General features: G+C 45.6%; 1 protein-coding gene across 3 annotated transcripts in view; it reads right to left on the bottom strand.

Moving 5' to 3' along the window:
• galntl6 (polypeptide N-acetylgalactosaminyltransferase like 6) overlaps positions 1-17,500 on the bottom strand; it is a 154,604-nt gene that overhangs the window by 5,382 nt on the left and 131,722 nt on the right. For all 3 annotated transcript variants that reach the window (XM_035531306.1, XM_035531305.1, XM_035531307.1), the window contains exons 8-10: positions 11,970-12,087; positions 9,616-9,723; positions 7,270-7,491 (exon numbers count right to left, since the gene is read on the bottom strand). In XM_035531306.1, the coding sequence (XP_035387199.1) occupies positions 7,270-7,491; positions 9,616-9,723; positions 11,970-12,087 (448 nt within the window). The remainder of the gene's footprint in view (positions 1-7,269; positions 7,492-9,615; positions 9,724-11,969; positions 12,088-17,500) is intronic.

The following is a 17,500-nucleotide window of genomic DNA, read 5'->3' on the forward strand; positions in this document are numbered from 1 at the left end:
TGAGACGTAAGAAATTAGTCAGTCACTCTGGACACAAACGTCTGCTAAATGCCATGAAGAAATGGAAAATGTAAAAAACTCAGCATTCATTAGTAAAGATCAAGATTCACGTGACAGGTAAGTTTAGCAGACATAATATCTATAAACTCCAACATATGGCTGCCTGAATTTGACAAAGAAGTGAACTATTGTGTATGATGACTTAAACAATGAAGGATATTCTCCTGTTTTGGAGAGCAGAGCTATACGTGACCAGCTGGGGGCAGTGGGATGTACCTACCAGGTAAGTGTGCTAATGATGAATAGTTGTGCAGGTGTGCTAAAATGTTTGCAATTTGCATAAAAGAATGAGAAATCGCAGTCTGTTCTGAACAAGATTCCGGGGGTATGGAGGTTTTTATATGTTGTTTTAAAAAATTTTAAGTGAGAAAAACTAAAATGTTTTCTGTTGTATGGAAAACAAAACTTCCTCAAATAAGTCTAGTGTGTATTTTTTTCCTGGAGTAAACTTCAAAATAATGTGCTAATAAAAATTAATCACACGTGGTTATATTTATAAATCTTAATGTGGTTATCACGAACATTACACCTTATGGCTTTCATTAAACCCCTCACATACATAATTTACTTTTAAATCTTTTCTGAAAATCATTGTTATGCAAGAAATTCACATTCATGCAGACTGTTGGCTGAAGAGTGGCATCCGCAAACCAGCAACACCCAAGTGTAGACCAGCAACACCCAAGTGTAAGCACTGTATGATAAGAACTGTACTGGTCTGTACTGGTACTGCATGATGAGAATAGTACTGGTACTGCATGATGAGAATAGTACTGGTACTGTATGATGGGAACTGCTCATCAACTCATATAACTGTGTTGCAGAACACACCACCTCTGACATGAGATTTAGTCTTTAGTTTTGGTCTAGTCTTGTTCGAATCTTGTTCTAGTCTTGATCTAGTCATGTTCTAGTCTTAATCTGGGGTTGGAGAAACAAAGGCTGCCTAAATACTGTCTTCACTGTAAATGACCATTCAGTGTCACATCAATGGTAAACATTTAAATATTTCAATAATTAGTTTTATTGTACAACTCAAGTGTTAATTTTTACATTATCACTTGAGTTACATGTAAAACAAATTAAAACAAGAATGAGTGAATAGTGTTCTCACAGTGATTACATATGCAGTGTACTAAAAGTCCTTTATAGAACATTATAGCCATAGATAGATAGATAGATAGATAGAATAGCTGCTGTCACAAAGCTTACTACACATAAAAACCCAGAAATACCTGCTGCATGTGCTTCCCAGCAGGCTACAGCTGTGAGGTTCATCTAACTGGTCCTCACATCCACACCTGTGTTCCCATGCTGATTGCATCACATCAGTGTGTGAGAGGTTACGGTCACTGTTCCCAGTCTGGTATGACGACCAGATGTTCAGCTGCGTGGCGTCCAGAGCACCTGCTCCAAGTTTCACTTTTCTCTTTTGTGTGCTGAAGGTCCACGCATCCCCAACCACCAAACCTCTCAAGGGACTCAGTGGAAAAACAAGAATACCTCATTTAAATATTTAAATATTGACTCAGCGCTCAGGAAGTGCCCGGGTCCACTCAGTGTTATTGGCAGGCACCCTAGTGTGAAGATCACCATGGCAGCAGTAGTGCTGGCAACCGCTGACCACAGAGATTCACGATGAGTGCTGCCACATCCAAATTTTCAGGAGCCAGTTTGAAGTCGTAACCGTGGTTACAGGACGAGCTGGTCCAGTACACAGTGCTGTAAATCCACAGTCTTCATCATTCTGAAGGGAGGAAGAGTCGCTGCCAGGCAGCCAGCCATCACTCCGGGAAGGTGAGCAGGTCAGAACATCTGGAATGTCTTCTCACTGTCTTGCTCTTTCTCAAGAGTTTTTCATGCTCTCATTTGCCTGATTATTGCGAAGGCATTCAGGTGTGGTGCCTGATGTGATATACGAGCTCAATAATGCATGAACACTGTGTAGAGATCCTGGGGCAACACACACACACACACCCACCCACCCACACACCCCCACACACACCCACCCACACACACACACACACACACACATACCCACCCACCCACCCACACCCACACACGCACACACAAACACACACACACACCCATGCACAAACACATAACACACCCACCCACACACACACACCCATGCACAAACACATACCCACCCACCCACCCACCCACACACACACACACACACACACACCCATGCACCCCCACACACACCCACACACACACACACACAAACACACACACACACACCCATGCACAAACACATACCCACACCCACACACAAACACATAAACCCACACACACACACCCACACCCATGCACAAACACATACCCACCCACCCACACACACACACACACACACACACACACACACACACACACACCCATGCACAAACACATACCCACACCCACACACAAACACATAAACCCACACACACACACCCACACCCATGCACAAACACACACCCACCCACCCACCCACACACACACCCCCCCACACCCACACCCACACACACACACACACACACACACACACACACACCCACACCCATGCACAAACACATACCTATTGAGAGAGGGGAGCAGAACCATAGTAGAATATCCAACATATGCAATATGCATTTATTTATGTTGTATAAACTACACTGAGAAACTCCATTAACTGGAGACATATCTATATGCGGACGGAAAATGAGGCAGAATTTGTTTATACGCATATAATGTAATTCTACTACTCCTATGACAGAAGTGTGAATGGTTAACACCTTTTATTATTCAATACCTGCCGCTTGATCAGAAGAGTACAGAAGAGTATTGAAGAGTATAGAGGAGTATTGAAGAGTATAAAGGAGTATTGAAGAGTTTAGAGGAGTATATATCAGCCTGTATATCAGCTCATTTTGTAATTATCCAATCAGACTAACACATGGCAGCAGCACAATACACAAAGTCATGTAGAGCTTAACAAATTGAAACAAAAACCCCTATACCAGCTATTTCTCCTTTTAGTGTGATCATTGTTATTGTAGTTTTGATTTTGTACAACTTTTACATTAAAATTACATACAAATGATAAAATCGGTTGATGGAACAGCTCTGTCTGACAGGAAGCCTACAGGAACTCAACCTGTAGCCTGGAGCTGGACTACAGCAGAAGACCACGCCAGGGTCTGCTCCTGTCAGCCAGGGGCAGGAATCTGAGACTACAGTGTGCTCGGCCAAACTGGACAGTTAAAACTGGAAAAACTTTGGTCTGATGACTCACAGTTTCTGCTAGGCCAGACGTGTCCAACATGCTTTGTGTCAGCGGTTCAGGCCGTGTAATGGTATGAGGAACTTTTCCTTGACACACTCGCTCCTCTAATACCACGCAATCATGTCAATCTGGACCGAATACTCAAAAGAACGCTTCCACCACTTGGTGTTGCCATGGAGAACCAAGGCTGTTCTGGGAGCACGAGGTCCGATCAGTACCGTGTCCCTAATGAGGAGGGCAGCAGGTGCACGTATTCCTGCGCTCCTCCGAGTCCGTGCTGCAAACGTCTGGTTGCGTGCTGCTTTCACTCCTCCAACTCCACTAACCCACCGTGTCGTCTGAACTTGCAAAGTGTTTATTAAGAAAAATATAAAAAACATAAACCACCTTGTTCCTTTCATCTCTCATAGCAGCTCTGATCCGGCATGTCCCCGCCCGGAACCATTCACACAGTAAACTAATAATAATAACAGTTATAATAGATGCTAGCACCCTTTTGCACAATGTCCGTGCTTTTACGGTCTGAATTATGTCTGAAATGGCCATCTCTGTCTCTCTGTCTCACGCCGGCACTAAAAGGAAACATTAGTGCTCCTGGTTAGCTGCAGGCAGAAGCCACGACTCCCTGTTTGCGGTGTGTCACGTTCCAAAATGAAGACCTGAAATGGGAAAGTGGTCCTGACTCAATGCCAAACAAGCAACATGAACCGTGAACAGAGGCCAGAACAACACAGACCTCTGCTTCTCTGCCTTTGTCCTCAAAGCTGTTATTTGTTGCTGAGGTTAAAAAAAACACATTAAATGTCTTTTCTGGTCCATTATCAGCAGGTCTGCTCTCCCTCCCCCGCTTATGGGCTCCCTCAGATGAGTGACATATTTCCTGCGACTGAAATGACCTTTCTAGCATACTAACAAAGCCAGACATTAAGGTGGTCTGGGTGCATTCGATTTAAGGTGGTCTGGGTGCAGATGATTTAAGGTGGTCTGGATTCAGATGATTTAATGTGATAATGTGAAGCAGTGTGTCTAGAAACCTTGCTCAAATATATATGTATTTATCCCAACACCACACCCAGTCTGTTATATATGTATTTATCCCAACACCACACCCAGTCTGTTATATATGTATTTATCCCAACACCACACCCAGTCTGTTATATGTATTTATCCCAACACCACACCCAGTCTGTTATATATGTATTTATCCTGTGTTGAACTCAAACATTCAAACACGACTCTTTTCATTCTCTTGAGCATTCAGACACTCTGGAAGAATTCAGGCACCAGTAATACACAGAGCTGCTCTTATTTGCTGTAAATGAATGAAAACACATACTGTAGTAATTGTCCCTCATTCACACACACACACACACACACACACACACACACACACACACACACACACACACACACACACACAAACACACACACACACACACACACACACACAAACCCACTCACCCACAGCCACCTACTCATATACACTCCCTGACACACACTACACACACACACACACACACACATGCTGAGAAAAGTCACATAATTAGTGATGAACCTCTAATTCAAAAAATGTAAAAAGTGCTCTTAGGGGTGGTCATACACTAAAGCAAACAACACCACAGCTCCTATATATATCTGCACACAAACACACACAGGCATGCACAGTTGGAGGTATTTAAAACAAATTGCTTTGGATCACAACAGATGGGCTATAATTTCTAATTGTACACCTACAAGGTGTTTCTAACAAATAAATGTTAGAATAAAAATGCCTTGTGCTTTCTGGTGGGTGCTGCTATCTTCATTCCTTTGTGTGTGTGCTTGGGCGCTGATCCATGAGATTAGTGAAGACTGAGAGGTTTGGAGGGATGGAGACTGGAGATAAGCTGTGTAACTTTGTGTGTGTTTGGGAATGTGTGTGTGTGTGTGTGTGTGTTCATGTGTGACATTGGCTATCTGACCTGTTTACTATAGTGCTATACTATATGTTTATAATAGTACCGTGTTCTGACCTGTTTACTATAGTCCTGTACAATATGTTTACTATAGTACATGTTTACTATAGTACTGTGTTCTGACCTCCTTCTCTCCCTCTCTCTCTCTCTCTCTCTCTCTCTCTCTGCCTCCCTCTCCCTCTCTCCCTCTCTCACCCCCCCCCACCTACATGGATGGCAGTGCCATTATTGTGTAACACATTAGGCCGGGTGGCAGACGGCCTGCCAGGGTGAGGTGGCGTATCGGCCTGACAGACAAATGACTGCCATCCCACCTCAGGAATGGAGGTGTTTACCGCGCTGTTCCCCACGTCCACCCCATACAGTCCATCCTTTAGCCATCTATTTTCCCGCTCTAATGCACAGGGGGCCAGTACACAGGTGCTTCTCTGAGGTGAGAGTGCAGCGCGCGCAGCATGCGGAGTGGGCGGAGGCGGGTGGAGTGGAAGCACAGGAGGAGTAGGCGGAGCATATGGAATGGGCGGAGCATGTGGAGTGGGAATAGCAAGTGGATTGGTGGAGCAGGTGGAGTGGGTGGAGCAGATGGAGTGGGCGGAGCAGGTGGAGGTTAGAAGCATCTGGCCCCTGTTGCTTCCTTCAGCCATAGAGGAAGCCCCAGCAGGCCTTAGACTGAGTGCCAGCACACCAGTTAAATCTGATGTGAAATTAATTACATTTCAAAGTTATTATTCACCATCTCCAGCTGCAGCTAAGTGAGTGCGGTGGAGGGAAAACGGTCACTCCCTGAAGGAATTCATTATGGTCTGATGTCTATAATGCACATCTGTCGGCGATGATTAAAAAGACCTGGTGAAAAACACATAGAAGACAGGAAACAATGGCATGCATACCAAGCACAGCTCTACCCCTGCCCGGGGTAAAGTGGCAGAGCTGCAGAGGACCATGCATTCTGCCCCCACCTTAGTCTGGTCTGTACATGGCACATTACAGTGGGTCAGGATCCACAGTGACAGGACACACAGATGTGGAGCATTTACCAGCTGCAAATCAGTAACTGAATCAGTAATTGAATCAATAATTGAAACAATGGTGGTGATTTTTGGATGTCAGTGAGTATTCATGAATGTGTGTAAGAGAGAACTAACACCTGCTCTGCCATGAAAAATACATCATATCACGGCCTGCAGTATGTCTCATAAATCTGTAAGCAAGTGCACATGGTCTTTCTCCTACACCCACCCACACACTTGCATGAACACACACACACACACACACACACACACACACCGGAAGAACTGACAGAAGAACTGTACTGTCTAGATGTGTAACTAAAACAAACCATCCCCGGAAAGCTGTATTGCCTTTATTATGTAAATGAGGAGAAGACGCAGTATGAGGAGTCCAAGTACGCAGTAATAGTGAGGGGCATGACAAGCCTGTGTCGAGGGGCAGAACTTGAGTCGTGGTAATTTAGACGCGTGTGTGCTCACACGAAGAACTCTCTGTTTTACCCTCTGCATCGATCCATTACTGAGTCTGCGAATGTTTACATCCCTATCCGCGCTAGACATGCAAGACATATGCTACTCAAAATAAAAACAGTTTATCTGGTGTTTAAAAACACCACATGTGCGATACTGAGAAGCATTTGTAGTAACAAGAAAGTGTTTCTTTTTTCAAATAAAACTTTGATTCCTTGTGAGATGGCTAGAAGGATGCATATTTGGATCCCAAACCTCACAGCAGGACAAAGGAAGAAGAGTATTACCACACTCCTCTTCTGTTTTAACGCACATTCACACTTTTTTTTCCCTGATAAACTGTTTTAGTCAACATTCTCCCGGGTGGTGCTGTGGTTGTGTGTGTGTGCGTGTGCGTGTGTGTCTGAGGTGGTTTTAATCAGCGTTCTCCCGGGTAGTGCTGTGGTTGTGTGTGTGTGCGTGTGTGTCTGAGGTGGTTTTAACCAGCGTTCTCCCGGGTGGTGCTGTAGTTGGGTGCACCCACCTCTCCCCAGGCTGCGGGTGGAGGCTCCACAGGTGGGTAGTACTTGGACAGGTCCCAGGCCACTGCATTCATGTACCATTTGAAGTCTTTACATTTGAGATGTTTGCGAAGCTCCTTCTGTGTGGTCAGGTCTCCCGTGGAGAGGTGACGATATTCGGGCCGGCGCTGGTAGATGAATTCAGTGTACTCATCCATCCATGTCTCTGCCACTCGCTTCAGGTTCTGGGAGAGAGCGAGAGAGAGAGAGAGAAAAGGCAGAGACACAAAACCTGTCACACAAAATGAAGCACACGAATTCACTGGTTAGCAGGTGTCTCTCTGTTCTCCTCCTTCCTAGGGACTGTCGTGGTTTTTCTCCCCAACTCTCATTACTGTTTCCTGTGTGCTTGAACAGACACCATAAAAGCCAAATGTTCATATGAGCAAAGAGGCCGTACACAGAGGTGTGGGCCAGGGACCAAAGATCACTGGTTTTGAGCTGCCATAAGCTAAGTGCCTGTAGAGATGCAGAAGCTCCGCCCATACTGTCATAAACCATGCCGGGGAAGAGCTACACCAGGTTCCAGAAGCGCTGGCTCCCGCAGGTGCTATGCATTATTAACGGGATGAAGCCATGAGCTGTCTTAGCACAGCTAGGCTGCTGCAGCATCCATCATTAATAACCTCCCAGCGTTGTCTGCACCCACATCACTGTTTCTGCTCACAAACGCTGTTACCATCTTCAGCGCACCACTGCTCATGCACAGAATTTTGTGGTAATGTGTCCACACACCCATATGACAACATCCCTTTTAATACTGTCATAATTTACTGTTCATATGCCAATAGACCATTATTCAGTACTGGGTACTGGTTCCAATGGATACTGCTGAGATGGAATCAGAATCTTATTACTGGGTACTGGTTCCAGTGGATTCTAATCCCATTACTGAGTACTGGTTACATAAGGCAAATCAGTGCTGTGGGTTAATCAGCGCTCTGCCAAATCTCCACGAGAACTTTAACGCTGGTGTGAAGACTCATACAAGGAGATCTGGGAGTTGCAGAGGCTTCTGGTGTATTCTAACATGGCAGCTTGTATTATTGCGCTCAGAGAAAGTCTGCAGACAAACAGAACTAGAATCTACAGAAGACAGAGAGAGTCACAAAATTATATGAACTGAGCACTGGAGTAAATGGGCAGGTCAGCAGAGAGAAATGAATGGAAAATCTTTTCTCTCTGCTGTACATGTGTGTGGATGTGCAAACACTGCAGGGCTGAACGCCTAAGACACAATCATAACTCCACATAATGAAGTACATGACTGAGTAAGTGTCAAGGCACATGGGTGCTTAAGCGCGTACCCGAGACACACACACACACACACACACACATGCACTCTGCTCTGTCTTTGCAGCTGTTATCTGATGGTGTTATTGCTTGGTGTACTGTGTGCTTTCAGTGTGGTTCAGTGGGGGTCTGACATGGGCTGTCTGACTGGGTGTCAGTGTACAGTCGAACGGCACTCGGAATGGCTGACAGCCCAGTATAAGTGGGCACTTACCTCCATCTTAACCAGTAAAGAACCAGTAAAGCTCCAGTAATGTCTTACACTACAAGGAACTGCAGCTGAGGCCAGACTCTCATTCCTTACTCTTGTAACTATGTATCGTTCATATTAATTTTAATGGAGTAACTGATTAATTCCTGGTAGCAACTCAACTACATGCTGTAGGATTAAATAATAATCCTGAAGTTTAAGAAGTTAATCTGAATTTATATTATTCAGTATCTGCTGTAATAGTAAGTGCACTGAAACTGATTTAAAGGTTATAATGCTAGTTACAAAAAAGGGAAAAGAGAGAATGAACCCATCCATGGCGTGTAAGGGGTTAAACAGATAAGTTACACCATGGCGTGTAAGGGGTTAAACAGATAAGTTACACCATGGCATGTAAGGGGTTAAACAGATAAGTTACACCATGGCGTGTAAGGGGTTAAACAGATAAGTTATACCATGGCGTGTAAGGGGTTAAACAGATAAGTTACACCATGGCGTCTAAGGGGTTAAACAGATAAGTTACACCATGGGGTGTAAGGGGTTAAACAGATAAGTTACACCATGGCGTGTAAGGGGTTAAACAGATAAGTTACACCATGGGGTGTAAGGGGTTAAACAGATAAGTTACATCATGGCGTGTAAGGGGTTAAACAGATAAGTTACACCATGGCGTGTAAGGGGTTAAACAGATCAGTTACACCATGGGGTGTAAGGGGTTAAATAGTTACGTTACATCATGTAACTGAGTGGTGTTATGCCTCCATGTGGGTGGAGGTGAGTGTAACTGTACTGGTCCTCTGCTCACTCTGGCCAGGCTGGTCCCTGAGGGCACTTTGTATGGCACGTACTTCCTGTAGATATGACCCACTCTGGAGCATGGTACATCATACATACTGCCCCCGCACATCCAGACCTGAGGGAAGTAATCACATATACACACACACACACACACACACAGAATGAGAGCAAGACTGATATTTTCAATCTCTTCCTTTTCTTCATTCTGGAATTGAGACATCACAGTGTTTAATTTCTCCCTGTGAGGATGCCAGCCTGGGTGCGGCTCTCCTGCAGGGCTGTGCGCTCCACTTCCAAAGGTTGCTGTACATACATCCTTGTACTGTAAGGACTCTTTGCACTGTTCCACTGTGTATGTACTGAAAACAAGCTCCGTTCTCTCCACAGGCACCAATTACACAGCCACTGGCTGACAGCAGAGAGGGGGAAAGCCCTTTTCCTTTGGTTTCTCTCTCTCTCTTTCTCTCCCTCGCTCTCTCTGAACAGATTTGGTCTGTATTTTCATCACTTGAGCCTATAGGTGCTTCTGTAGCCTGTGCCTTTGATGTGTGACTTTCTATAGACTCGTCCTTCTCGGGGGTGGATTTGTTTGGGCTGAGCTGGGTGGCGTGGACAACAGGATTGGGGGTGGGGGTGGGGGTGGGGGTGGGGGTGTTCTCTTCATTCGCTCCATCCCTTCTTCTCCTTGTCCTTCTCATCCTCGTTGTCTGTCTCTCCCCCACTGGGCCACCACGCTGACTTCACACGCCCCGTCCATATGGAAACGCAATTTTCCGGCACCACCAGCAACAACATTACAAGGAAAAATATATAATAAAAAAAGCTCCCAGAAATCTCTCCTCCGAGCGTAAACGTGTGTGGGATGTAACAAATGAGGTTTTATGAATAATTTTCACGCATTTATCCACTTGGTCTTTTTTCAGCAGGTGTGATGAAGTCAGGGTTCTGGAGCAGATATTATTGGGAAGTTCTGAAAAGCCTCCCACACGAAACAGATGGACAGCACTTGGGGAACAGACAACTGACCAGCACATGGAGCCGTGCCAGGCCTGAAACATCCACATTTCGTCTCAGACTGCTCTCATATACCTTGGAGACTTACTGCTGCCACTGTAAAGTTCAGCAACACTTTTCACAATTCATAAGATTCACTTCTATGGCACATATGTTAAATTTTAAAGCCATCTGTACATTTTAAGGCACAAGGTTACTGGCAAAGCAGCAAATGAGAAAATAGTAAAAAAATTATATGTATATATATATATATATATATATATATATATATATAAACAAAACAGAGGCAATTGAGCGGCTGTACTATTTTTGCTGTTGCCATGGTTTCTAGAAGAGGAAAAAAGGCTGTGTTCCAATAACAAAGTTCACTGTAGGCATGTGAGGGGAGGAAGACTCAATGCAGGTGTTGTCACGGGTGATGAAGAGAGAGCTCCCGTGCTCTCCGACTCGCATCGGCATGGCGGAGGATCACACAGACGGATGATTTTGGGAGGAAGCTCGGCAGGACTGCCTGTTCTGCTGGGAGGGTTGTGAACACAGCCAGGTGATGTGCCCCTCAGGTGACAACCTACTGTCTCTCTTGTTCACTGGAGAAGCGTGAATCGCCGTGCTTGGAGCCTTGAGTCTGAGCTGTGTGGGATGCTTTTAGTCCACATAGATTACACTGAGACTCCCACCATATTTTGTAATAAATCCCAGATTCCCGGAAACGTTGGCCGTGCTCTCCGGCTGAACCACTGTTTCAGATCTGGTTTTCCGAGACCAGAGATGCAGGTACACATTTCAGTGAACAGCCAATCAAGGGTTTGCAGATTATGCATTTTGGTCATTTACATTTATGGCGTTTATCTGACACTTTGATCAAAAGTGACTTGCAATCATGGATGAGCACAAGCTTGAGTAATTGAGGGTTACGGGTTTTGTTCAGGGGCCCAACCGTGGCAACCTGGCAGCGGAGGGGCTTGAGCCTTCCGATTACAAGTCGAGTACTTTCACCACTGAGCTACCACTGCAAAGGAAGTGGTCATATTCTATTATACTGCCATACTCACAGATTAGCAGATGATCTTTTTATTTCTTCCTGTGTGTGTTTGTATGTGTGTGTGTGTGTGTGTGTGTGTGTGTGTGTGTTCAGATCACTCAGCCTCTCACGTGTGTGTGTGTGAGTTCAGATCACTCAGCCTCTCACGTGTGTGTGTATGTGTTCAGATCACTCAGCCTCTCATGTGTGTGTGTGTGTGTGTTCAGAACACTCAGCCTCTCACGTGTGTGTGTGTGTTCAGATCACTCAGCCTCTCATGTGTGTGTGTGTGTGTGTGTGTGTGTTCAGATCACTCAGCCTCTCACCTTGAAGGAGATCTCGTACTGTTCTCCTCCCCAGATCTCCAGGCCAGTGTCGTAGCCCCCCAGCTCCCAGAACCACTGACGATTCACAGCAAATAGCCCCCCAGCCATCACAGGGGACCTACACACACACACACACACACGCACACGCACACGCACACACACACAGAGCTATTTGACTGAAGGTCACAGAGACAGGAGATGAACTCTATATCATGACATCATGCTGAAAATTAGGCTCTACTGAAGATACCCTGAGAGCCACAGAGGAGCCACAGAGGAGCCACAGAGGAGCTGCGATCAGCTCGTACTCTAAGGTTCTGCTCCCTGTTCATGGCATATAAAAGCAACATGTAGCAGTCCAAATGCATTCATGAATACTTCAATGATCACTGTGGAGTTCTTGGAGGTGTGTTATTGTGAGACGCAAATCATGGGGGCTTCACACAGAGGCTTTGAGCAAAAAGATCATGGAATCTGTTAGAATTCATTAGCTCCTTCCAGCTCCATCATGTCTCAAGGCCACATGGTCTTTCATGAGCTATTACAGCAGGAGACATACACTGCAGCTGTACAATTAAAAACATCTCTAGTGACAGATGTTTCTTGAGCAATCAGTGAAGTGCATGTAGATCAGAGTTAATCAAATCCCAGGTCTAGGGGTAAGATTACCTACTCTCCATTTACCAGGTGTGAAAATAAATTGACCCAACAGTTACATTAACTGCTCAATTAATTATGAGTGAGAGCAAAATATTCGAGCATCATATTTCAAATTTGAATGACATTGATACAGGATGCAAACTGTTTGGCTGGCACCTATTCACTATGAGAAACCCCATAGACATTAGCCAATCACACAACAATAGTCTTGTTCATTGTGAGAGACCCTGCAGACATGAGCCAAACACACGACAGTAGTCCTATTTACTGTCAGAGACCCTGTAGACATCAGCCAATCACATGACAGTAGTCCTGCTCACTGTGAGAGCCCCAGTAGACATCAGCCAATCACACGAATGTAGTTCCTCACAGAATATTCAACCTCGAGAAATCTAGTCACAGTAAAGAATGCATGTTAACAACAATACCAAGTCTTTTCTGTATATTCTGAAGACAATGTTTTGATGAACTTCATACACAACAAAATAACACTAAAATACAGCCGTGTCATGAAATCTACATGTAAAGGTCTAGTGAGAGTGGAGACAGGTGATGGGTCTGTTTGCTGGCGTGAACCAGGAGCCAGGAGAGGTGCACTTCCTCCATGTTCACGCTTCTATGTCATCTTTCATTTCATTAAATAATGACAATATAATGGGCTAGGTTCATAAAACTCGACAGTAACCACATTACACCATGCAAAAATGTGTGACATGGTATTTAATCCTTATTCATAAAGTTACCGTAGAGCTCTGGTGTCAGCTTACTGTTGCACTTAATTCACCTGTGCCCAAGGTGAAAGCCAATCAAAATTGATATGCAAATGATTGCATGCATATTAAAGACTTGCCAAGAGAGAGATGGCAGACAAACCCCAGTCGTGAGACCAGTGGCTGAAAGCTAAAACAGAACTTTAAAAAGTAGTGCATTTGTTACTTTTACCAAGAAGAGCTGATGTAGATGTTCACAACTTCTTCTGAATCTCAGTAGAGCAGCATGACTCCTGAGTCTGTACCTATTTACAGTTTTGTTACTCTGTAATACCTAATTTTGCATTTATTATGGCGAAAGGTCACAGCAATCTGAGGTCCTACTATTACAGATATAAAGTTCTTCATGTTCCTACTATTACAGATATAAAGTTCTTCATGTTCTCCTACTATTACAGATATAAAGTTCTTCATGTTCCTACTATTACAGATATAAAGTTCTTCATGTTCCTACTATTACAGATATAAAGTTCTTCATGTTCTCCTATTACAGATATAAAGTTCTTCATGTTCCTACTATTACAGATATAAAGTTCTTCATGTTCCTACTATTACAGATATAAAGTTCTTCATGTTCCTACTATTACAGATATAAAGTTCTTCATGTTCTCCTACTATTACAGATATAAAGTTCTTCATGTTCTCCTACTATTACAGATATAAAGTTCTTCATGTTCCTACTATTACAGATATAAAGTTCTTCATGTTCCTACTATTACAGATATAAAGTTCTTCATGTTCTCCTACTATTACAGATATAAAGTTCTTCATGTTCCTACTATTACAGATATAAAGTTCTTCATGTTCCTACTATTACAGATATAAAGTTCTTCATGTTCTCCTACTATTACAGATATAAAGTTCTTCATGTTGTCCTATTACAGATATAAAGTTCTTCATGTTCCTAAATGAAGGAATATCCTACAGATATAAAGTTCTTTGTGTTCAACTACTATTACAGATATAAAGTTCTTCATGTTCCTAAATGAAGGAATATCCTACAGATATATCCTACAGATATAAAGTTCTTTGTGTTCAACTACTATTACAGACGTAAAGTTCATGTTCTCCTAGTAGTTGCAGTTACAAAGTTTGCCATCCTGCTCACTCCAAACAGACCAAATTGGGCCTTTTACGTACATTTGTACAAAATGTGGCAGCACCAGATATCACACAAATGGTAAAATACAACAGCAAATCACATTTATGAATGAGGAAATATGTTAATGTGTTACAGCTGTGTGTTTTCCATTAATGTTAACTCTGGCGGTAGGTTTCATGAATTTGGCCCAATGTGCCTTTTCAGGAGGACATTATTATTATTATTATTATTATTATTATTATTATTATTATTATTATATTAGTAATTCTCTGGTGAACTACCCTTTTTTCTGTCGACAATTTCGATGACAATAACTGCAGCACTGTTTGTGAGATGGTGTGAGTGAAGTAATTACACCTGTTTCTCTTTGGTATAAAAACAGTTTTTCCACTCTGTTCATTTTAGTAAATCTCCACAGGTTGTTCATTTGCATAACCTCTACCCATACTTTTGTACTCCTCATTTGCATACCCTCATCCCTTAATTATGCACTCCTTAAAATGCATATTCATGAAGTGAGAGGCACTAAAACCTGCAGCTCGGTGGTGACATCCTCTGCACTTGCTAGAAGGCAAAATAAATTACTTCACACAAAACACTTAAATCTAATAGTGAACATAGATTATTCCATAATTCTACAGACACTATTTCAAAGTGAACATAGATTATTCCATAATTCCACAGACACTATTCCATAGTGAACACAGATTATTCCATAATTCCACAGACACCATTCCATAGTGACCATAGTTTATTCCATAATTCCACAGACACCATTCCATAATGACCATAGATTATTCCAAAGTTCCACAGGCTCTATTCCATACTGACCATGGATTATTCCATAATTCCGTAGACACTATTCCCTAATGAACATAGATTATTCCATAATTCCATAGACACTATTCCATAGTGAACTAATTGCAATGCTAATGGATCCTCCCTCATTTGAAGAATCTTCAGAGAAATGTGACTAAATAAATGTACGCTTTGCTTCTAATAAACTTGCAATGGATGAAAATCAAGGTCCCCAAACCAATGTTCTCTCATGTAATTCCCTCCCCTTCGCTTCTGTGCGCTTTAATCAGGCACTGAAATATAGCAGTCGACTCAATTAAGCCTGTTAATGAATGTGCGAACACTTCACTGGGAGGTTTACCACTGCTCTCTTTTCCCAGTTCAACACTCGTGCCAGTAAGTGCAGAAGTCTGGGCTTGCAGTGTCTCTGGAGCTGTGGGCCACGCTGCTACCCCTGCGTCTGGGAGGGTGGGACGTGATGCCACGCTGCTACCCCTGCGTCTGGGAGGGTGGGACGTGATGCCACGCTGCTACCCCTGCGTCTGGGAGGGTGGGACGTGATGCCACGCTGCTACCCCTGCGTCTGGGAGGGTGGGACGTGATGCCACGCTGCTACCCCGTCTGGGAGGGTGGACGTGATGCCCGCTGCTACCCTCGTCTGGATGTGGACGTGATGCCACGCTGCTACTCCTGCGTCTGGGAGGGTGGGACGTGATGCCACGCTGCTACCCCTGCGTCTGGGAGGGTGGGACGTGATGCCACGCTGCTACTCCTGCGTCTGGGAGGGTGGGACGTGATGCCACGCTGCTACCCCTGCGTCTGGGAGGGTGGGACGTGATGCCACGCTGCTACCCCTGCGTCTGGGAGGGTGGGACGTGATGCCACGCTGCTACCCCTGCGTCTGGGAGGGTGGGACGTGATGCCACGCTGCTACCCCTGCGTCTGGGAGGGTGGGACGTGATGCCACGCTGCTACTCCTGCGTCTGGGAGGGTGGGACGTGATGCCACGCTGCTACCCCTGCGTCTGGGAGGGGGGGACGTGATGCCACGCTGCTACCCCTGCGCTTGGAGGATGAGGTGTGATGCCACGCTGCTACCCCTGCGTCTGGGAGGGTGGGACGTGATGCCACGCTGCTACCCCTGCGTCTGGGAGGGTGGGACATGATGCCGCACTGCTACCCCTGCGTCTGGGAGGGTGGGACGTGATGCCACGCTGCTACCCCTGCGTCTGGGAGGGGAGGACGTGATGCCACACTGCTACTCCTGCGTCTGGGAGGGTGGGACGTGATGCCACACTTTACCCCTGCGTCTGGGAGGGTGGGACGTGATGCCACGCTGCTACCCCTGCGTCTGGGAGGGGGGGACGTGATGCCACGCTGCTACCCCTGTGCTTGGAGGATGAGGTGTGATGAAACGCTGCTACCCCTGCGTCTGGGAGGGTAGGACGTGATGCCACGCTGCTACCCCTGCGTCTGGGAGGGTGGGACGTGATGCCACGCTGCTACCCCTGCGTCTGGGAGGGTGGGACGTGATGCCACGCTGCTACCCCTGCTTCTGGGAGGGTGGGACATGATGCCACGCTGCTACCCCTGCGTCTGGGAGGGTGGGACATGATGCCACGCTGCTACCCCTGCTTCTGGGAGGGTGGGACATGATGCCACGCTGCTACCCCTGCGTCTGGGAGGGTGGGACGTGATGCCACGTTGCTACCCCTGCGTCTGGGAGGGTGGGACGTGATGCCACGCTGCTACCCCTGCGTCTGGGAGGGTGGGACGTGATGCCACGCTGCTACCCCTGCTTCTGGGAGGGTGGGACATGATGCCACGCTGCTACCCCTGCGTCTGGGAGGGTGGGACATGATGCCACGCTGCTACCCCTGCTTCTGGGAGGGTGGGACATGATGCCACGCTGCTACCCCTGCTTCTGGGAGGGTGGGACATGATGCCACGCTGCTACCCCTGCGTCTGGGAGGGTGGGACGTGATGCCACGCTGCTACCCCTGCGTCTGGGAGGGTGGGGCTGAGGACATGACAGCCCTATGACTGGGCGGGTGGTGGGGTGGGGGTGGGATCAGGGTAGACCAGCTCGGTGGGGGGGTGGATGGGGGGTATACAGCTATTTCCTGGACAAAACCAAACCATGCCTCGTCTATAAGTGAAGATTATGACTAACACTAGGAACGAGCAAAAGGATGTAAGGTT

This window comes from Electrophorus electricus, chromosome 11 (assembly GCF_013358815.1).
Source record: "Electrophorus electricus isolate fEleEle1 chromosome 11, fEleEle1.pri, whole genome shotgun sequence".
In the NCBI taxonomy this organism is placed as follows: domain Eukaryota; kingdom Metazoa; phylum Chordata; class Actinopteri; order Gymnotiformes; family Gymnotidae; genus Electrophorus; species Electrophorus electricus.